This window comes from Oryzias latipes, chromosome 14 (genome assembly GCF_002234675.1).
Source record: "Oryzias latipes chromosome 14, ASM223467v1".
NCBI lineage: Eukaryota > Metazoa > Chordata > Actinopteri > Beloniformes > Adrianichthyidae > Oryzias > Oryzias latipes.
The window spans coordinates 26,397,855-26,421,147 of record NC_019872.2 but is presented as its reverse complement, the minus strand read 5'-3'; the positions used below and the strand labels follow the sequence as shown (position 1 = coordinate 26,421,147).

Genomic DNA, 23,293 nt, shown 5'->3' with positions numbered 1-23,293 from the left:
ATTAAAAGTAAGAAAAAAACTGTGCTTAACATTAGAGGAGGCACTACAGGTAGACAGGGTAAAAACTTACCGATGATAAACCATAAATAAGTTGATTCAATTATTTATTTAAAAGCCAAGTTAAAGAGATGTGTCTTCAATTTACATTTAAACATTTCTACAGATGAGGACCACAGTACTGAAAGAAGGCTCTGCATTTTATGAGCTTAAGGTTTAACCTGCATGTGAAAACAGTCTCAACAGAAAGGCTTCGTACAATGTTAAAAAAAAATGTGCTTCCTTTTTTTTCTCTCCTCAAAAACGTATATTTCTTTTTGAGGTAAACGGTTTAAATGTGCAGCTAAAGCCAGCTCCAGCTTAGACGAATAATAGCCGTTACATTTCTAAACAAAGCGGTTTACAACTTGCTTCTCGTTCATCAGGTCGCACGTGCCCACAGTCATTCTGTCAAAGCAGAAGTGTGTATTTCAAAGAATTGAATAATAAGACGCAGTATAGTGAGGGCAACGTACTAACACTGCTTCAGAAAAGCTCATCAGCCAGTGATTTATGAGTGCTAATTCTGAGTGATGGAAAAGTCCTTCATTGAATGCGTAAAAGCTCGATTTTTCAAGCATGAATCCAGTGGTAAAGCACTTGGAGGGGTCAAAAGGAAAATTTCCCAGCTGTCATAGAGACGTGTAAAAAATCTCCACCTTCTTGGTTTTACGTCTTTAACGATCTGATCATCCCCATCCAATCACGTGAGCGTATTACTACAGATAAGTACAGATCACGACACTTTAGCGCCGTAAAATGCAGCAGAATACGGAACAACTTTAGCGGTAGGAGCACAAAAACAGCTCGATAGATTTGACCGGATATCGACAGATTTGGACTTCCTGGATCAAAAACTCATTAATAAACCTTTAAACTGCCAGCAAGCGCCTTTATTGGTTTGTCCTAATGCAAACAACGACACACAACGCAGGGGTGGAGCTACAGGGGGGCAGCTGGTCCCGCAGCAAAAAGCTGTGCTGAAGAGGAAATTACTGAAGATACTAAACCTACAGTCATCAAACTTTCTCACATGACTAATTACCACCTTTTTAACTAGTTAATAGTTAACCATTTATGCTTGACTGTAGAAGCTACTTTACTGAAATGCTCCATTTACATCGATAAAAGAAAGTTAATGAAGTAAAAAAGGAACTTGAAGTGTTTGTGAAATTTGTTCATATTTTAATTGTGTTATAAAAGTATCAGATTGGGAGTCGGCAGACGCTCAAAATCAAGTGTCGCAGAACCAATTGGGGTCAAAAAGTCTTATCAATGTAATGATGCCAGGCCGAGTATAAAAATGGCGGTCTCTTCCACCATGTCATCTCTCTCACATTAAATGAATCATAAGAATGCCCAGACATTATGTAATTTATTTGATCTATTTAAACTTTTTTAATAGCCCCTTTTTTTTGTAATTGCCCCTTATTTTTATTTATTTATTTATCTATCTTTTAAGTTATATTTGTTTTCTTATTTGATTTTTGTCTACCTTTCTCTCAGCATCGATATTGTTGTCGTTGACAGACATGCCGTGATTGCTTGTTAAATATTTGCTTCAATAAAATTAAAATTACAAAAAATGTCATCTCTCTTGCTCCGCAAACATGCAAGAACTAACTGACTCCCCCTGGTGGTCGGAGGAGAGAAAACCCCACACATCACCATCGAGACGTCCTTAAAACAAGTAGTTCCCCTAATATCCACCCAGGATTGTTTTTTTTTTTTGCTTAATTTAGCTGAATTTACTTCAAAAACACCATTTTAGATCTGATCTAAGGTGTACATCTTCAAAATTCCAGCCCATGATCAGGTTTTCTCCCCTATCGAATCAGACCGCGGGGAAAAACGACTGGAAAACTCTACCAGGGATGTTTTGTTTATTGAGCTGCAGTCCACTGACTTATTCGTGTCGATATTCATTAAACCGTGGCTCAAACTCAGGCTTTATTAGGAAACTGGATGTTATGAAACTTGAGGGCTTGAGGGTGATGGATACCTTTCCACCTTTCATCTGGACACTGGAGAAAGCTTTTAGGGCTTTTTTTTGGTGAAACAGTGTTTTAGGAAGCTGTGAAAAAAGAAGTAAGTGTCTTTAAAGTTTGATTATTTTTATTTATTATTATTATTATTATTTTTTATTAACATAGTAAGCACTGAGCCCAAAAAGTGTTTTTGTGTAGTTTCTATGAGATAAAACTCTGTCGTAACTTTTCAGTAAAATGAAACAACTTGTTTTAAGACAATAAATCTCAAAGTTTTTCTTGAGTTATTTAAATAAAAAAAATATATATAAATCTCTTATAAAAAACTTTTTTTTTTTTTTTTTGCTTTCCATTATATTTTTAAGCAGCAGTTTTATCTGTATATGGTTATCTGTCTTGTTTCAAGAGTTTCACTTGACTTTGACATTTAAATGTAATTTTTAAGACTCATTTATTTTAAATTGTGGAATTCTAGTCTTAATTAGGATGATTATGGTCTAGAAATAAAGACTGTTGTAGCTCAAAATAGGATATATTTTGTGAAAAGGTGGACAAATCCACTTTAAAGCAATAAACTCTTTCATTCAGCAACAATGCTGATTTAAGTCGTAAGTATAATTTATTTTTTATATTTAAATTTGTCAATGCTAAAATCATACTTTGTTTAATAAATTAGTATTTTATGATTCTGGATATTGTTTATTCTGTATAAATATTGCAAATATGATCAGAAATAAGCTGAATAAAAAGTCATCTAAGAGTTTTCCTCCTTGGTTGATTGCTGGGAGAAAAACAAGCAGTATTTCACAGTTTATGCTTTATCACCTGCTGCATGCAAACAACCATTTATAATAACTGAAAAGTGGCGTTCACATCTGCACAGAATAGAATAAATAATAGAGTCAGCTAACCAAAAGCTGAATCCACCGCTAACCTCCACTCACTTTGTGTGAATAATAATGCCATTCCATCTTCATCTGGTTCCAGCTCGTGTTCTTCTGCCTTTTTCCTCGTTTTTGGGGATAATCAAATTATTTTGTTCTATGAAGCAAATCATCGATATAATGAAACACAGTTATTAGCCTCATTTGACATTTAAACGAGTAGCAGGCCGCAACGTGAATAATCGAATAACTTTGTTTAATCTTAAAGTCCAAACAAAAGGTGCAAAAGTCAAACAGTTGAAAGGTTCGGAAAACATCAAATGTTCTATTCTATTCTATTCTATTCTATTCTATTCTATTCTATTCTATTCTATTCTATTCTATTCTATTTTCATTCAACTCATTAGTATTGTCTATTATTTTCATTTTTATTCTATAGTACTCTCTATTCTATTCAATAATATTCTTAATTCTTTTCTGGTTTATTCTATTCTTTATTCTATCTTATTTGTTCCATTCTATAATGTTCTCTATTTTATTCTAATAACCCACATCCTTTGTTGTTGCTCCCCTTTATCAGCCTCATTAGAACAAAGTTGGATAAATTAGATTCATTGGAATGATTTGGGTAAAATTGGGTTATTAACAATTATCAATAATTAATTTACTGTGTTTCTTGCATTCTCAGTGAGACAAACTCAGAGAAGAAACATCATGAAAAACGGAAACGTTTATCAGCGTATATTACAGATTTTTGTGATTTCCTTTTAAAACTCAGCAGTGTTTTGCAGTGTTCTCACAATCGCAATCAACGCTGGACGGAAAATAAACTTTTAGAGTTTCACTTCTGAATTTGGAAGCCAGTGAGTAAAACAAGAGTCACCTTTAGCATGATTTAAATACAATCAACAAAATTATTTAATTAAAATTTACCAATAAATGTAAAATCGTTGATAGCGTGGCAAACCTCAGCAGTAATCAGTGTTTACGGGTTTAACGTTCAATAAATACTTCACAAAAATAAAGTTTTATACCTCACACTGAAAACTACGGAGAGTTGTCCAAAAAACGTACACAAATGTAAGAAACTCCTAAAAAGAGCAAAGCAAAAGTAGGTTTCTAATAGGAATTGTCGTCTTCCTAATCGCATCTATTTGTGTGCTGCTCGTGTGATACAGTAACAGTTAAAGACATACTGGTTATGCCGACTGAAACAAACAGTTTCCATGGAAACGGTGGGACTTTTATTATGCTTCCATATAATCACAGATCCCTCAGCGGTGTGGCAAGAATATCTGCGCGGAATTGTAATCTCATCTTTTTGGACGAAGCTTCAGTCTTTGAGCAGGACGCTTCCATGCAGCACATTTTCAGACCCTCTCTAGAAAACGAGAGGAAGCTCGAGCCGCCGCCGCCGCCACGCAGCCCGAAAGGGCAGGTGAGCCGACAGGACAAAGTGTAAGTGGGTCGAGTCTGTCTTGGTGTGTGATCATTTCATTAGTTTGGGTTCCTTGTTGACCTGTGTAAGGCCTTAAGTGATTTACACACCTAAATGAAATCACGCAGCTAAATAACCACACACAGGAGCTGATTATGGGCCAGTGGCTCATTTTGGCTCCTAATTCAGTCTTTATAGGTGAGGGAAGAGGGTTTTAAAAATTTTAGATGGAGCACTTTGATTAACAGAGCGCTCGTGCACATAAATTTGCTCGCACAACGGCGGCCAAAAACCGTAATGGAAAATGGATGCAGATTAGGCCGACTTAGAAAACGATGTTCATCCTCTTCAGGCAACAGAAAATGAGGTCTATTTCTGCCTCCGCACAAACATCTCACGCTGCTGATATAATCAGTCTCGTCTTCAGTGTTGGTTTTTGCTTTTCTGGCACCTTCAGGCAAACACTGTCATTAGTCGGTAGGTGAAACGTCTCAGAGCGTCGTACGAACAGACTGCAAAAGTTAGAAACCTCCACTTTCAGACATGAACTTCTGAGTAAATCCTATAAAAGGTAAATCTTGGAGAGCCATTCCAGGGAAAAATTGTGTTTTTTTTTTGTGCTTTTAACACGGTTTTGTGGCATTCTTCTGATGATGAAGGACATGTAACAAGTGTTAAGTTTCTGATATTGTAATTCCACGAAATGTATGGTAAACTGTTGTTTGGGATTCATTTGCACCACGGTATTAGTCTGTTCGAGGGTACTTGAACTCACCACAGGCACAGTTAGTTTGTTGCAATTACAACTTACAAAATTAGGAATTGTGCGGCGTCAGTTTTCTGTAATTTATGTTGTTTTCTTAATTTTTTTAGCCGCTATAAACAAGCTGAAGTGCACTGCTTCTTGGTAACTTGTATACGTTTGCGCCAATATTCATGGATGTTTATGCTAACTTTTCTTTCATTTTGTGCATTTTTCAACTGTTAGGGGGAAAACACGGAGGAAGCTCTGGACAGCATTGTAAATTTTGTTTTCTGTTAACCAGGCACGATTAAAAGGAGATTGAGTCAACATCCAAGTGTGGTCTTCATTCACTTGAGCAGAAAACTCAACCCAGTTACAGACACGTATCAAGAAAATTAAGTTCAAAATTGCATTTCTGATCATTTCTGTAATCAAATCGTTGTGAATCAGGAACAGACGACCAGATCAATGTACGTCTTTTGTTTTTCCTCATCTGATCCAGCATCCGACTCAAAACTGTATGGCTGGATGGCTCCAATATTGCTCCCCGATTTGTTGCATAACCCTTGTGCTATCTTAGATGACCCCCCACCCTTCCACTGACGTGTTCTCCCTACCATGACAAAGGTGGATAAAGGTGGAAAGATTTCATGTAATCCATGGACACCAGTGAAGATCACAAATCATTGAAGAAAAAAGGTTCAGAGCACTGTCTAGTGGGTCTAGATGACCCAACTCCCAATGTTAATGTGCCTAGGATAGTACAAGGGATAAGCTAGCTGTAAGCTAGTGAGAGAGCATGTAAACAGACAGCTCTCAGCAACAGGAAGGGAGATGGGTATCTGCACCGGTCCCACCAACGACTGAAAGGGGAATTTCTATAGAACTCCTGCCGCTCTGGAGAAACTACGTCCTAGAAAAGGAGACAAGGTGGTTTTTGTTTTGTGGCTAAGAACTGCATAATCTCCATAAAAAACCGCTGGGAAGACTTTGAAAATAGATTAGGAAAGAACAAAAAACCCTCGGTGAAGCCACATTACGGCACTGTGGGCCTCGCCTGTGGACCAGCCCACCTGAAGACGTCAGGGCTTCATCCACTGAAGAAAAAAACTCAAGACTCAGCTATTCAGTATAGCTATGAAGTAGGTCTGACATGTCTACATGTTTTCAATTGATTTTATGGACTGATTTACAGGTTTAAATTTGACTTCAAGACAACCAAAGAAAAAAAAGAAAGTATGTTTTTTTCTTTCTTCCTTAATCTTAATGAAACATTAAAACATGACTGAAAAACTTCTGGAACTATTTTCTTTAGACGAATGATATCAATGCGATTGGTTTTGAAACAAAGTTAAACAACAAAAATCAGCATCTGAGCGATTCACGTGTAAGCATGGCGGTGGAAGTGTGATCATTTTTTGCATTACTTTTCCACTTGGCAAATTGGATAATTTAATATTTCAGCACACTTGTGATTCTAAGCATCACTAAAAATGACCTAAATAAATTCTTTAGGTATAATTGTTTTAATAATTAATTTCACTGCTAAATGAAACAAAAAGATAGGTACTGCTTTGGCACAGTTTGGAATAAAAAGTGATGGAATATATTGATATATATATATTTTAAAAGTGCCTTTTCTTTTCTAAATAAAAAAAATCACAATCTCAAGATGCAACAAGTAAACCATTTGGCAAAACACAGAAGCGAGGGGCATGCAAGTCAGCATAAAGGCACAAATATATACACATCAAAAAAGCCACATAAAGAGGAAAATAGAGATACCAACCATGAGCTGCAGGTTCAGTGCTGGGCGCAGTGTCTGTGCACACAGGGAGAAGACATGGCAGTTGTGGAGGGAGGTGTGGAACAGGAGGAACAGCATGCAAATAAAGAAGAAATTAGGAGGAGGCAGGGAGGGAGGGGAGAAAACAAATGACACCCATAAGCAAGCATTCAGAAGACGACAAAAGACATAAGACTTAAGGGAAATCAAAGGCAACCAAAGGCAGTGCAGAGGTAAACACAGGCTGGCACACAAATGCACTTTCTCAAGGCACACACTGGAAGCGCCACGATCTGGGCAATGTGGCGACTGCTTGAGGAGATATGGAGGAGACTATTATGGGCTGCCGGAGGCTTTGATGTGAAGAAAGACAAAATATCAGGAGAGGAAAATAATAAGTGTGTCACTGTCCCGATGTGAAAGGGTTTCTGACTTGAAGAGAGTTTATGCACAGTGGAGTCTTGTTATGTTCACTGAATGGCCAAGTAAAGATGGCTGCATGAATGAAAACAGCTTTCTTCACATTTTAATTGAACAAGTCCCTACATTTGAAACTCAAATGCCATTCACTTGGGACGATAAAAAAGTTAAATTGTATTTTTATTAAAGAAAAGTCCTCATGAAGGTCACCTAGACCTTAAAAAGTTCACTTTGTACCCACAAATAGGAAACATTTGATAGTTTACCACCCTGAATGCAACTACTGATGCTGAGAAACACTGGATTGCAGAGTTACGGAATATTGGTTTTGAACCAAACCTGCAGTCAAGTCAGCTTTATTGGTCAAATATACTACATCAACATGATATACAGCACAGATGAAATTTCTTTCCCCTCAACCAACAACCGATAAAAATAACAACAACAACAACAATAATAATAATAATAAATTAAATAATAAAAAAATAACATTAATTTCAAGACTCCTAACAGATACTTTACCACTAGGTCAAACAGCTGTGCTTTGATTCAGTTTTAGGTTTTTACAATGAACGTGTTGTTTTAAAGAAGCCGGCGCAGTGATACAGATGATTTAAGATGGGTGACCGGAACTACTTTTTGGGGAGTGAGGTAATCACTGTGTGTTATCACTTTTTAACGCACACCCAGCAGCCAATCAGAATCGAGTATAATTAGAAAAGATCATAAACAAGCTGTTAGTTAACATGTTATAAATGACCTCCCAACTATGAGTTAATGATTTTCAAAAGCACCTGATTAATAAGTAAAAAATTACTTACTACTTACTTGTAACATGCACTGACAGCGAATGGTAAAGTTTTGCAGTGCATCTGTTCAAATGATGCCAGTGCAGAATAAAAGGTATGAAAGTCACTAAAAGTTGGCGTTTCACAAAAGCAAGTCGCTCCATTTTTCCCTGTAGAGTCCCACTCTGATCATCTATTGATCTATTTTCATAGCGTTCCCAGTGGTCTGATTATGCAGCTCAAAGTCAAAAACACCTGTGTCGTTTTCTAGGACATACAAGAGTAGCAGGACTTCATTAGAAATTCGCCTCCAAGTTGTGGACTATTGCCGTGAAGTAACCCCGCCCCCTTTCCCTCCTCTTTGTGTCACAAATAAGCTTTTCTTTATAAAGAGTTGATTTGTTGTCTGCTCCTTAATTCACAACGATTTGACTAAAGAAATACTCAGAAGTAAAACTTTGGCGCGATTTCAGCAAGGAACATCTATTTCACGTTGGAGAAAAGCTGGTTTTTGAATCACTCGCTCTACACGCCACTTACCACGCCTTCCCTTTAAAACAATAGCTAAATTCCCCGCCTTTTTATCTCAGCCAACCACCATCATTTTCGGCTGGCTCTACATCAGTTTTACCGACTCTTCTCTGCCCCGTTCTCCACCTGGACCGATACCACGTCGTGGACTGGCCTCAACTGCCATCAGCGTCTGGGCTCCAGGGTTTATTCATCTGTGGTCCACGTGTATCGCAACAGAATAAAAAACGCATCGTCCCAGAGTTTGACCGCCAAGATACTATCGACTATTACCCGCACATTTTTGTACCAAATAAAAGCAAATATTCTACGATCTCTCCTTTTTGAAATGCAATTTGAAGCTTAATTTTCTTAATATTTGTCCTCCATCATCAAAGAAATGTTACAAAAACACGCAAAACATGATATTCCTCTGAGTGGGTCTTTGATAAAAAATGGACCAGTGGACCATTCAATCTGAAACTCAGAATGTTTTTGCCCCCTTGGTATTCAATATATCGAATCAAAATTTTACTTCAATATGGCTTTGAGGTTAGGTAATGTTCATGGATGTATTATTCTCCAGCTTGTTTGTTTGAAGTTAAAATATATTTTGTGTGAAAAGAGTTTAAATAAAGTTTTACATTTTTGCAATACAAACAAATAAAAAGACAAAAGTATAGGAAAAGTAGCTATGAACAGTACACAGCTTTCATGGTAGAACATTGTCTAATTGAACTAGTTCAAATTTGATTTAATGGTTCAAATATTTATGGTAATAGAAGAAAGTATTAGATATTACAAATCTGAGAAAAACTTTAAAAGAAATGTTAAAAAGCTCCAGGAGTTTCATACATTTATTGATCCTCAAAATTTAAATGATTTGTTTCACATTTATTACGATTGCGGGATAAATTTAAGGATGAATAAAAAGCAGCTTCAGCATCAATCAGATGACCTTTGAACTTTAATGGATTTCCATATGAAGAAAGCTAAATTTGATCCTGGAGCATTTGGTCGTCTGACTTTTACCAAACGCGTTTCTTCAACTCATTTTTGGTCACAAATAGGGTCGGCGAGCGCTCCATTTGTTCTTATAATAAGTTGGACCTTCTCTAAAATTTGTAGCCTTAAGCTTGTTTGCACAACAGAATCATCTTCACTCCCTTTAACACTGCTCTTCTACGATTTTAATGGAGGTCATAATCATTCCAAGATGTTCCCTGAAAGAAGGAGTTTACATAAAGGTGCTTTATTTTAACATAATAAAAGCATTAAAAGCTCATTTAGCAGGGCAATTATAGGCGAACATAAACAGCGCTTAGCAGCACAGATGCTTTCCTTCTCCCAGAATTCTGCTGCCCTCGCTGAGTCAGGCACAGGCTGTCCTTGTTTACATTTGTGCCAGGTTTTTGCCAGAAGATGCAAACTGAAACTGCACAGGAGGATGTGTGAGGTCTTTTTTGGTTATTGGTCGAAACAACCTGATAAGGTTTTATTTTATTTTTTTTCCAGTTGGGAGCCGTTATTTGCCCACAAACAGCTCAGAGCTGCTGCCCTGCTTTCACATTAAAATGTTGCTTTTACAATTTTGGTGAAAATACTCTCCTTCTTTTTGCCTGATCAACAAAACGCCAGAGGCGAGAAAGGAAAAGTCGCAGGGCAGGAGATGAGACTACAGCTTTGTGTTAAAGACAGATTCTACTGAGTTTTTAACATGTTCCTGTGACATTTTTCTGATGATGAAGGACATAAATAAAGACAATTACGCTCAAAATTGCATTTCTGAGTATTTCCTTTGTTCGAAAAAATGTTTGTGTTGTCCAAAATACAAGCTCCCTGCTATGAGCTCTAAGCAACGGGAAGGGGGGGCGGGGTTGCTCCTCACTAATGGTCCCACCCGCAACTCAGAAGTGAATATCTAATAGAGTCATGCTGCTCTGCAGAAACTATGTTCTGGAAAACAGTTTTCTTGATGTTGGCTAAAAACGGCATTATCATAATTAAAAAAAACTACTGGGAACGCTTTGAAAATAGATCAAAAGATGATCTGAGAGCTAATCGTTCAGAAAAAACAACACATGGGGTGTGTTTGCATTCCCACCCCAATTCCTAACTACTAAAATCTTTATAAAGCAGGACTATCTAGTGCCCTGGATTTTAAAAGAAATTCGGACTCCACGCTCTCTTGTTTAAAAGACAAATATGACATTACAGATTTCAGGAAAACCTAATCAATACGAGCAGTTTACAACAAGTATTAATGAATCCTTTGTGTTCTGATGATGAAAATGTGGATGGTTTAGAAAAAATACATTTAAGTACTTTCTTTTTTGCAAGAAATGTTTTGACAATACTCTGTGGTCTATATTCCCCAGTCTGGTGAGCATCCAAGCACACTGGTTTTTTCGCAGAGATTTCTAGGGCTATACAACACAGCGAACCCACTATGCAGTGAACAAATGTGGACAAAACTGTCATAAGAATAATGTCATTGTATTCCTCCTCTATGTCTATGAAGACTCTCATTCATAATAATAAACTTCACAGTATTAATTCACAGTAAAACACAGAATACAAAAAGAATAAAAAAAAAGCCATTTTAAAAATGTAGGATTTTAGCTGCTTTTTAAACGAAAACCCGGAGTCTGCAGATCTGACAGGAAGGGAGTTCCAGAGCGATGGAGCCACTGCTGCAAAGGCTCTGTCACCTTTAGTCTTTAACCGGGTTCTCTTTACAACCAGCAGACCCTGGTCACATGACATCAGGGACCTGTCATTGTCTATAAATGTGTTACAAAAATGTTCTAAAACTAATATTTTAGCCACGTCGATATTTTACACTGACTGTAAACATGAGCAAAAACCGGCAGAACAGTAAAACGTCTGGTAGTGGAAGCACTCACTGGTGGATTCACTGGCATGTTAATAAATCTAGGAAACATAGCTTTGATGAGACGGAGATGCTCCTCTCCAGGAAACATATGACCTAATAAAAGCCCATCTGAAGGAAAGACGTGGTCCATTTGGAGTTGGAAGGGGAAAAAAAAGAGACGAAATCCAATAATCCTGCAGCAGAAACGTGCCTGCAAGGCATCCAGACAGGAGGGGGGAGGGGGGGGTCAGAACTAACATGCAAGGATCACAAGGCCAACACTGAGATGTACGGCGACAAATATGTCTATCTTATAATTATATTTTTGACAGGATAATCCTTTAGCCTGTGACACTGAGTACATTTTGTGCATATTGCGTGGATGAAAATTGGTCATACATGAATATTCATGAAAAAAGTGCGAAAAGTTGTGGTCTTTACGTGAAATAAAACCACATAAGAAGTATTAATCAACAAAGAACATGTAAATCGATGTAGAACATAAACCAAGCATTATTATTGCGCTGATTACATGCAATTCATGTGTGATTCGTGCGGGAATTATATCAAATTAACTACGTTAAATTGCATAAACTTTGAACAGTGCAAAACGGAATTCACGTAAAGACCCATCGGCCTAAACCCTCAACAGACATCTGCGCACATCGATGAATGACGAACACAAGAAACACTTATGAAACACGTAGATCACTTATGTATCTCAAAAGGCGGAAATTTAATACGTGGAAAATGTGCAAAATGTACGTATTGGCTGTCTGACACAAGCTTTAGTAACACCTTAAAGGTTTGGCTTCTAACACATAAAACAACCTTCTTGTTCGAGCACATCAGCTTGTTAAAAATATCAACTAAACCTTCAAACATCTATTATAAGATGCTTCAATGTTCAGGTTGAGTCTTATTAAAAACAGCGTTGGTCTTAAGTACTATAACTGAAGATACCCACGAGACTCAGATTAGCTTTAAAGGTCAGCTAAAATCCAATTTTCGTCTGGAAAGTACAAGAGTAAAAAGGCTGAAGGAAAATGGAAAATATCTCTGAGACAATAAAATCAATTATAGAAAAAAAAAAAGTCTATTCTGCTTTTTGTGGGATATCTTTTTGAGCATGGCTTGATGCTTCTAAATTGGGTAATTTTATTGTATAAAGCTATTTGTTGGTGGCCATAAATCCATAAAGTAGACAGAGGAGTGGCAGTAAAGCTCTGGTAAAATACGTGCATGAAGGAGCGCTAAAGGTAAAAAAAGAAGACCAGCTGCCAAAAAGTTCCGTTTGGCCCCATTTTGACTTATTATTTAAGCGGAAAAGTGGTTAAGACATGATCTAACCTTATCAAATAAAACATGTCTGTGATTTCAATTTCAAAACTGAAGTCACAAACTATCTGTTTGGGTGAAAATGTGAGTGTGCTGTGGGTGGAAGGTTGTAGCGAACACTCAAACAACACGTAAGGGTAAGTAAGACTGAAGTACAGATTTTTCTCCCAAATCCTGTGGACCGGGACCGGGAGCCCGTCTGTTCACGTGATAAGTGGACGCTCCTTAGTTTGTGTGGGTCTCCAAATATTCCAGTCGCGCATGATGTCATCAGCAGGTGTCACATCTCCCAGTGATCGGGGGGATTCTGCTATCATGGCCCTGCGCCTAATGCCATTACAAATCGCTAAAAAGTATACACTGGCCCAGATTTTAGCCTTACAAAAATTGGACGATTCACTTACCACACACTAGACAATGGTACGTACCATTTTCATGATGTCCCTTGGCGCTCCCCTTAACCCTTAACATGAGAGCTGTCAGCACCTAAAAAACACGCCCTCTCTGACGTATCGTAATTCTTTGACTAATTACCCGATCCATCTGAATCAGCTGATGCTAACTCTGTCCCTCTTTCCAACTCCCCTCCGGGGGAGTGAGAATCCGGTTGGCTCGTCCGTGCTCCCGTACATGACCATGTACCTCGTCTCTGCTCCTGTTCTTACACTTGGTTGTGGACCCATTTCACGCTTGTCTCGCGCCCCCCCCCCACCCCCCCACCCATCTGGATGAAGCCCGTCTGCTGGACTATTGAAACATACAGTCGTAGAGTTCGATAAGCTAATTCTTCTCTAAGAGTTCTGGTACATCGCCTGTCTGTCCTGGGGGAGGATCCCTCCTTCATGTGGACATTCCTGAGATTTCTTCCGATTTTTCCGGGTCTAAGGGGCAGAAATGCCGAGTTTAGCCTAGTCTGTTTAGTGTTTAGCCATTACCTATTGAATTCTATGACTTCCTGTTCTTTATTTCCTGTTTATTATACAATTATCGGTATGAAGCCCATTGAGACGACTATTGTTGTAATATTGGGCTATATAAATGAAATCGAATTGAACTGAATACTCAAATATGCAACTTTACATGTTGGCTTTGCAGCGATATTCTAATGTAAAGTGATGCAGAACGATGCAAAGACGCTTTTTTCACGGACGACAGAATCTGCTGATTTACGTTGATTGTATAAGCATTCTGTATGTGTTGTGTGTGTGTGAAGCTGCTTTTCTCAGCTTCAGAATCCACTGGAATTACGTTAATTGCGAAAACGGTTGAAGAGTTTTTGTAGTTGAAAGACGGTGAAGACGAGGTCGCCCCTCAGTACGACCTTCTACAAGACCGGACAACCTAAAAATGTGCTAACACCCCACTAACCTGCTCTTTGCTAAAGTCACAATATTCAATTATTCTCTGTCCTTGTTGTTTCTAATGTAGTAGATATTTCAACTGCAGACATTTGGATGTAAATGAATCTAAATGTAAACAAGGTCTGTGCAGAATCTTCACTGAATAAAATAATCAGGAAGCAGCTTAGCAGGATTATAAGTGACTGTTGATATTTGCGTGACATTTAAACTTTCACGCTAATTAAGCGGACATTCGGCGGGTCACAACAAGGTCCAGACCACTTCTGCTTTACCTTCACACTGCATGCTTGAAGGAAGCTCTCTGTTTTTATGAACTTTCCAATGGCGTAACACCTGCTATCATCATCGTAATGCGGCTTTTAAAGAAGCGCCGCAAATGTTACCCGGCTCACAAACCGCTCCGTTCAGCTTCCATAGAAACTCAAAGTTCAGTAAAAGCCTCATCATATCTAACCAAAGCACTCTGCCGACGGTGGATGCTCGCTTCTGCCCAAGAGGCTCTGAAATGAAATTATAGCTTTAAAATTGCTGACATTTCTGAGTTCAGTGGGAGCCTAAGCACAGCCGCATGTAGCCTCACACTAAAGGTTACATTTATGAATATAATGACTTTTTTTAGTGCCACACACGACACACGTGTGCTGTAAAATGACTGGTGACTCAGAAAACACAATTCTGTCCCATTTGGACGTCACGTATTTTGGAAAGATGCTAGTCGGCAAAATGAAAACCAAAACTCAGGGTGGAAACATCCAGATCCCCACCAAAGAGGTAAAGCAGGAGCAATGCAAAGGGAACTGCAACTGAGAAGGAATTTGTGACTTCCTTTCTGGTATTTTTATTGACTTTCTGCTGGTTTAGTGTGGCAGTGGGAGCTTTAAGGCCTTTGTTTGTGTTATTTGGTAACAACAATAAGATTTTATAGACTTTTTTTATAGAAATGTTTATTCTGGCCCACAGCAGTCCTGGCCCGCATGGACCCGATTGTCCGATTTTTGCAATTCTTTCTTAATGTGCGTTGAGTGGAAAGCCCCAAAAACTCCCCAAAATTTGCACGCACCTTGTAACCTGTAAATCAAATTTTGGCCTAAGACAATGTCCCCCCGCCCCTAAATGATGACATCACAGCAGGAGAACCTGGCCCAAATTTGTTTTTGTTTTTAAATCAACTTAGGTAACTAAAACATACGTGTCAGGGATATCCAAAGGAAATGTTTACATTTAATATTGGAATGGCCACAGTACCTTTTGGCTTGGCTCCCAGTTTGTGGCAAATTTTTAAAATGTTTTATGTTTCACACAATATAGAAAAAGAAAGCTTTTGTTCAAGCGATTTTTACGAAATTTCAAACATTTGCCGCCAGATTAAGTTGACGACAACAACTGACATTTCTTTGACCTCAGGAATAGGCAGCCATCTTGAATTTTCCCTGAAATCCCTTAAGCGTGACAGTCTTGCTGAAGTGGCGTTCCCGTGTTCCTCGCACACTTTTTACCGGAATATTCTGAAAATTTGATAGATGAATCGTTGGCTCAAGCTGAACAAAACTATATGAACATACGATATGAACATATCAGGAATGTGGCCGTGGTTATTGAAAAACCTTTGTTGCCAAGGAAATCAAAAAGTTTACTTGAGATAAAACTAACAGAAAAGCCGCCATTTTGAAAAAAATAACTTTTTTTCCCTCCCCAATAATTTGTCATGTGGGGCTCTGACCAGTGTGGCAGAAAGGCAGGGGGAGAGCAGGACAGGAGAGGGGGACAGGGGTGGGCACTAAGTCTTTAATTTTTTATTTTCTTTTCTTTTTTTCCATTCACGAGAGTTCAGGCGCGCTAAAAAGCACAGCCTTTTCTTAATGGTGAATGTAAACATACATACCAAGGCTACGGGGTAACTTTAGGGTGTTTTATCAGTGTCCCTTTTTTCTTCTAGACTATTTCACCTCCTAAAATCTTTGAAGAACAGCAACCGTGTATCTGTGCAGAACAGTCAGCTTACAGAGACACTTTGCCAGCTTCCTCTTGAAGAGGCGCTCCTAAGTCTTAATTATCTACATTAATTAGCCTCCAAAATAAAAATCAGTCACCCTCAGTCAACAGAAGGGTGGGTGGACCTCTAACCCCCACTACAGTTGGATGGAAGCCATGCGGGGGCCACAGAAGAATGATTCCCAGGTCAACGGAGGCATCTGCAGTGTCCTCGCTGACATTCAGCAGCACAATGGAACACGGCTCCAGGAGTGGTTGCCATGCCTCCCACAGGCTCTTCGGCGACTTAAAGCGACACGCGAGCCGGCTCCAGCATGCGGAGATGGCCGCACGCCGATCGGCTGTGGATTTGAACGTTCATGCTGTCACAGCAGCGACCTGCCTGCTCTGCCTTGATTTAGCTCGCGCTTCCATCCACATTATAGACTTTAAATGCTCTATATTTCACAAGTGCTGATTTAGTCTGAATGTAATCCTAAAAGAAATGTCTCTTTGTCACGTATAAACTCGATTTATTGCTTTTATTTTAAGTTTTCGTTGGAAACTTTAAGCCAAAAAGAACCACATTTTGCAGTTTCTGGTTGGGGATTGGGAGCCGTTACAGGAAGAGAGGGGGCGTTGAGCCACAAACAAGCTGGACTTTAACCACATCCACTCACACAATTTCTCTCTGAAATTGCTTTGCTCTGTTAGCTCTGTGTGGATCAAGTGGCGAGGTTGAAGTGATCCACCTGAACTCCAAGCGGAGGAAAGAACCACTTTTCTGCCTTCAACTGCATCCAGGTTTAAAGTTTTCAGGGAAGCTTCTCCTTCAGGAAAACATTTTTTTGTTTAATGATGAGGCACCTTAGCCATGAGTAGCTTGTTAGCATTAGTGTTTTTTTTTTTTAGAACTACAGGAAAACCCTGCAAAGAAAAGAAGGAGTCCTAAATGTCGAGCAGGAGCAGGAATTAAAAATAAAAAAAGAGAATTATTTCGATGACAATCGTGGCCCTTTCATAAGCACATCATAACCAGGTAATGGTAACGGTGAGCCTGTTGGGGCATCCTTGGGTCGACTGCTGTTCCTGATGGACTTCAGGTAAAGACGTTCTGTTCTGAGGACGAGTCTGGATCCTTTTGAGGTGAGTGATGAAGACAAAACCACACGCTGATGCGGTTTTTTACTCCAAATTCTTCCTAAAACGGTTCAATTTCCCCCACAGAGTACTGTAGTACTTTAAAAACTTTAATATGATTGACTGCAGTTGTTAAATGTTGGTTACATTAAACTGCTGCAGAGTGATTAGCTAATTAGATATTATTTAAAAAGATAAACTAAGACCTTTAACTATTGTTTGGTTTTTATTACTGATAATAAAAAATAAGCAAAGTATGTGCTCATTTATGCTGTATTAAGAAGCTCTTGGAAACATTTTAAAAAATGTCAAAAACTCATTCTGCATTTCTTTCCAGGATAATGTTTTTGTGTTATTTAAGATGCCAAATTTGATGGAATTTAGTATGACCTCATTTCTCGTGGGGGTGGTTACGGTTTAAGAATACCTTGCGATAGGTGACATTAGAAAGCAGGATTACAGGTGATTTATGGCTGTAAAACCTCTCACTACACACTTTATGCTCCTTTTTTTTTCCTAACAGATATGAACATTTTTAGACTTTTCTCTCCTCTTTAAACTCTCAGAGTTCAACCCTTTGTAGAAAAATACATCCAGTTTTATAAAAGACCACAATGATAAAGTGTAAAGTGTATGTCATTTAAAAACACATGTTCAAAAAAAGGCAATATTTGACTATAAATGTAAAGTAAATAATAGGAAAATATTGACAAATATTGTACATATAAAAATATATGTATAACCATTTAACCAAGATATTTCAAAGAATGCATAAAACCTGTGGAATAAATAATCTGGTAAATGAATTTAGTGTCGTGGTGATGATGCATAAAAGTCTACAAAAAGATGACAATGATTATTTCATTGTGTTTGGAGTAAGAAATGATTGTGTAGACGTTAGAGGCACAGCCCCACTTTTACTGATGAAGCCACATGCATGAAACATCAATAAAAGGATTTAAAGGGCTGATATCATGCAAAATCTGCTTTTTGAGCTTTTAAGTGTCTTATAATATTCATTCTTCACAAAAAGACAACCTCAAAGTGGTATTTCGATCCCTACCTGCATCTATGAGCATTCCTCTAAAAACCTGTACTCGGAGGCACCAGCCCCTCCCAATCCACCAAAACGAGAGGGTTCTCCCACTGTGTTGTCATAAAGTGAGAACCGCCCTTTTCCAGGAAGAGTATCCGACCCCCCAGGCTCACACACACACACACACCCACACACACACACACACACACACTTTCTGCCGAGGCCCGCTCTAGGTCAAAGTCATGAAATGGACGGCGCCCACAAAGAAAGAAAGGCGGAGCCTCAGAGATCAAGCCGTCTCACTTCCTGGTAGGAAAATGAGCTGCGAAAATAACTTGCATTTCATTAAAAAAAATCGTTCTTTAGTGTGCCAAAGGTAATATATTATCACATAAATGCATTTAGTTTACTCTAAAAGGCTTTATAAAAGCATGATAGAGGCCTTTTAATTCCTGAATGCCATGACTCAACTTGAAGACTACGTCACCTGGACGAATGAGAACCTCCACTGACAAGAAGATGGAGTAAAATAAAGGATCCTGCTGCTTCTGTTCATTGTGTTGTTGTTACTGCAACATGTACCTTTTACTTTGTACTCAAAGAATTAGTAAATATTAGGATAAAATCGCCGTTTGTTGGTTTAAAAACAGCTAATTTGCAGTTTTCTTTGTATTCTTTGTTTATGTGTAGTTTAATTGTACAGCAGGAAGGATAATCACTTTTTGTTACTGCCTTTGCCTCGTTTAAGTCACTGTGAGATCCTTCCTGGTTATTTGAAAACATTGGACTGAAACTGAAGAAAAGTGGCAAAAGTCCTAGCTTCAAAATAAAATGCACAAAGACAGAGGAACATTTTAAATTCAGAAAATTCTCAAATCACTTCAGCAGATGGCGTTTGTATAATTGAAGACGCTGACAAAAGTAATGAATATTTGCTTCTCTTTTCTTCCCAGGGCTGAGCCGTCCTGTTTTTTTTTTATAGTGGGTTTAATTAATTGGTTGTCAGCACCGTTTATGGTCTTTCATCAATTAAAAGTAATGCTAGCCGGCTGCCTTATTATTTTTCCCAACATGCACATTCATTTTCCATTTTTTTTCAATCAGGGATTAAGTACAATAGTCCCCTCGGCTCCATGGAGAACTCAGGATGGATTTGTCTGCTTTGTTTGGATGGACTCAACGTTGAATTAATGTTGAATCACTGAAATCACTCAAACAATAGGTATAAACTCAGCTTTTTTAAAGATTACTTGTCCACATAACTGACAAAGATAAGTTGTAGACTACAAGATGGTTTTGAGTGCGAAACAGACATAAAAAAAAGACAGTTAATATATGAAAAAACGCCCCCCTGAAGCATGTTGGCACACATCAAAAAGGACCGGCGGAATGAAAATGTTCATTCTAATTACATGGGAAGTGCAAAAAATTCTTTTTAGGGATTAAGCTGTTGGTTTTTAATTTTCTTTTGTCAGTTTCTGACAGTTCAGAAAAAGAAAAAAATACTAATTCACTGCTATCCCATTAAGGTAATTATTATAACAGAGGTACATCTCAGGAAATTAGAATATTGTTAAATATTTTGGTCAGTAATTTCCTATTTTATACAGAATCATTACACATAGATTAAAACATTTCAAGCCTTTATTATAATTTTTATGAGTAATCAATAATCATGTTTTCAGCCCAAATGTATGAAGAATTTTTCATTTTAATGCAATCAATACCGGGTTGTGAGTCCTTTAAAAGAATTACATCAGCTTGTGGCTCAGCTGTCATCCACATTGTTGGGTCTGGTGTCCCTCGTCTTCCTCTAGACAACAGCTCAAAGGTTTTCTATCGGGTTTAGGTCAGGTGAGTTCGCCGTCCGGAACAAGCGTTTAGTACCTTTATGGGAAAAGACCAGCTGGAAAATAAAATCCGAATCTTCAAACTGATTTTCAGCAGGAGGTCTCCGCAATTTCTCAGCAAATAACTTCATGGACTTAAAAAAAAACTTTAAAAACGCCGTGGACCAACATCAATGGCTCCCCAACCATCACTGAAACTTCATTTTGAGACTTTGATTTCCAAATGAAACATTAAGTTGACTTTTATCTGAAAGAGGAGCTTGAAACATTGCAAATATTGCATTTTCTCCTTTGTCCTGGTAGAAGCTTCAAAAAAAAAAAAGAAAAGAAAAACTTGTAGCTCACATCGAGTATTCGAGCCTCAGTCCACTCCTTGTGATGTTCCTCAATATTCTTGAATAGATTTTACTCAAAAATGTCCTAAAAACCTCAATTTTCCCACCATTTTCCAACCTTTTGCTCTATTTTCTGTTGAGATGTTTGGATGCAACACTCAGTAACCAACAACCAGCTCTTCTCGTGAAGGCTGTCCATGGCTGTCTTATGGACACATCTGCCAGGTCAGCACTCTGAATTACCAGGATGTATTGACCTGCGGGCTGCACGCAAAAGCCAACAAACTCAAACACCTAAATTAGCAATAAATCCTCAGAAAATGGCCCCAGAAATAGGTTGGAACAAAGAACCTGTCCATCAAACCACTACCCCTACTCCCATTTGTGTTCCTTCAATGAAAAATTATCTATGAAATACAATCTAGGCTGAGAAAAAGAGAAAGAGGCCAGTCTTAAAGATTCATTTGGGTGTTTCTGTCATGTGTGCAGCTCATTGTGGGCGAATGAAATCAATTGGAAGAGCCATAAGAGACTGCTGCCTTCAATCAATACACACAGTAATAATGGAATGCCCCTGATAGCTGAAAGCAAAGACAGAGCATCTGACTGAAACTGTACGTGGGTTGTTTCCACCTGAAAATATTGGCACTGCAGACAGGGAGTTGGCATTATCAGGTGAAGACTGCACATCTCCACACAAGTCGAGCTCCTGGGAGGCCCGGATGGCGTGCCAACATAATCATTTCAGGCGTGAGCGGAGATCGTCAATGAAAAAAAGTCGCAAAATCCCGCAGCAGGACGGCAGACATGTTTCCTTTCTCGGACGAGACGCGGTTGATCCTCTGACTTGGTCAGTGGGCTTTGAAGGAATGTTTTTTCTTATTTAGTGTGAGCCTCATCCTTCGGGGAGCCAGTTTAGCTCGTGCTGGTTTGCGGTGCCTTCCGTCCGTGAAACCCGGGTTCGACTCCGGGCTGCTCCCTGTTCCCTTCTCTACCTCTGCCAGTTCCAAGCCCGGTTTGAGAAGGTTGCGTCAGGAAGGGCATCCGGCGTAAAACATTGCCAAATTTACCATGCGACTTGTTCGCTGTGGCGACCCCTGATGGGAGAAGCCGAAAGTGGAAGAAGTGTGAGCCTCATCCTTCACACAGAGCCACCTGTCAGTGTTCCAAGAAAAAGCTGGAGAACGTCAGGTGGAAGATCATACTGGAACGTGAACTTCTTCTCAGGCAAACTTTGACGAGTGGATGCGAACAAAGGAAGCGAGGATCTCTTTCAAAGATAAAAAAGTTTGTGATAAGAAGAAGCCAAATAAAAGCCTTGTTTGAAGGAAGGAATAAAGGACGACTCTTAAAGGTTGCCCTTTTCCTTTTGTTTTGATTCATTCCCTGAAGTCCTTTAACATAAAAACAATCCCAAATTCTGTGACAGAGTAAACAAACTTCACAAAACAAATCTATAATTAGCCCTTTTACCCCAAAAAAGAAGCCTGTTATTCAGAGGTATTCGGTATGATAATTAGTACCACCCTTGCGACTCATTTCAGACCAACGGAGATTCGATGCTCCTGATCCGAGGCAAAGGAGCCATCAATCAGCCTCCACAGACGGGTATTCTTCTTAATCCAATCAGATGGCATAATCAAGCACAATGCCTGTGATTTTTGCCAGCCTTGAGAAGTTTGTTCCAATTGAGCGGCCTGTCGGAGCGGCTTTGATTGGAGCTCGAGCTGATTTCAGAGTCGAGGCATAAACAGTGGTTTCTATCTGCGCCCTTTGGAGATTCAGACTAACAATAGCCCCAAGTTCTGTTTCTGAGAGAGCCAGATAAACATTTGTTTATTTTCAAAAGAGGCCTAATTTTTCAAGGGTTTGTGTTCGTTTATTGTTCGGCCTCAGTGCTCCCCTTTCTTTTTGTCCAAATCCCACTTTGATCCATAATTGAGGATGTGAATGACAGATGTATTTCAAATGAAAGCCAGATCAGCTGCCTGCAGAGAGTTGCTCAGACTCCTACTGTCAATCACAGCAAATCCGGTCTATAATCCTTACATAATCTGCAAAAATCTCAATATTCTGATCTAGCAGGAGGCACTTTTTTTTTAGTAAAAATGGTAGGAATGCTTCTGGTCTTCTTAAAAGCTAATATTTTTGGAGAAGAAACAGCAATGACCATCAAGCCCCTCTAAAACAATGCTTACACCTTGACCTAATATTTGTTCTCTAAATTCCAGGCTTCAATCTCACCCACACACACTTGCAAAGCAGAAAAACATGTGGGGGCATGCATCACTCTCTGCCTTGGAGCGCTGTAATTACTCATAATTCATGAGTGTGAAACAAAATGTCGAAATTCCAGCAAAGCTTATTTTTATCCATCACGTTTCCATGATAAAGACTCACGTCAATGCCACAAAAACCTGCTTTTTACGGTGCTACAACAAGTGGATAAAGAAATTTAAACCACATTAATGGAGCCCAGGAATAGAAGGGACAGATTATTTTATCACTGAGAAACTATTTTTGTTCTTTTAAAAGTTCAAGTTCGACTCTTTCAACCTATTTATCTGTCTGTTACAAACTTGAAAAGTAAACTGCTGTTTGTTAGACACATTTGTTGTCAGGACTATGGCAGTTGAACACAATAAACCGGTGACTTTACTGAAATATATAAAGGTTTTTAATGCTTTAATGCTTTAAAGGGCTGCACGGTGGCGCAGTGGTTAGCGCTCTTGCCTCCCAGCAAGAAGGCCCCTGGTTCAAGTCCCGGCTGGGGGACCTGAAAAACACAACAT

At 38.8% G+C, this 23,293-nt stretch overlaps 1 protein-coding gene across 5 annotated transcripts in view; it reads right to left on the bottom strand.

Moving 5' to 3' along the window:
- Positions 1-23,293, bottom strand: part of LOC101165248 (cell adhesion molecule 1) — a 501,577-nt gene that overhangs the window by 36,918 nt on the left and 441,366 nt on the right. For 3 of the 5 annotated variants that reach the window (XM_023962565.1, XM_023962566.1, XM_023962568.1), the window contains one exon: positions 6,881-6,913. The exons of the other annotated variants lie outside the window; for them this stretch is intronic. In XM_023962565.1, the coding sequence (XP_023818333.1) occupies positions 6,881-6,913 (33 nt within the window). The remainder of the gene's footprint in view (positions 1-6,880; positions 6,914-23,293) is intronic. 5 annotated transcript variants of the gene reach the window in all.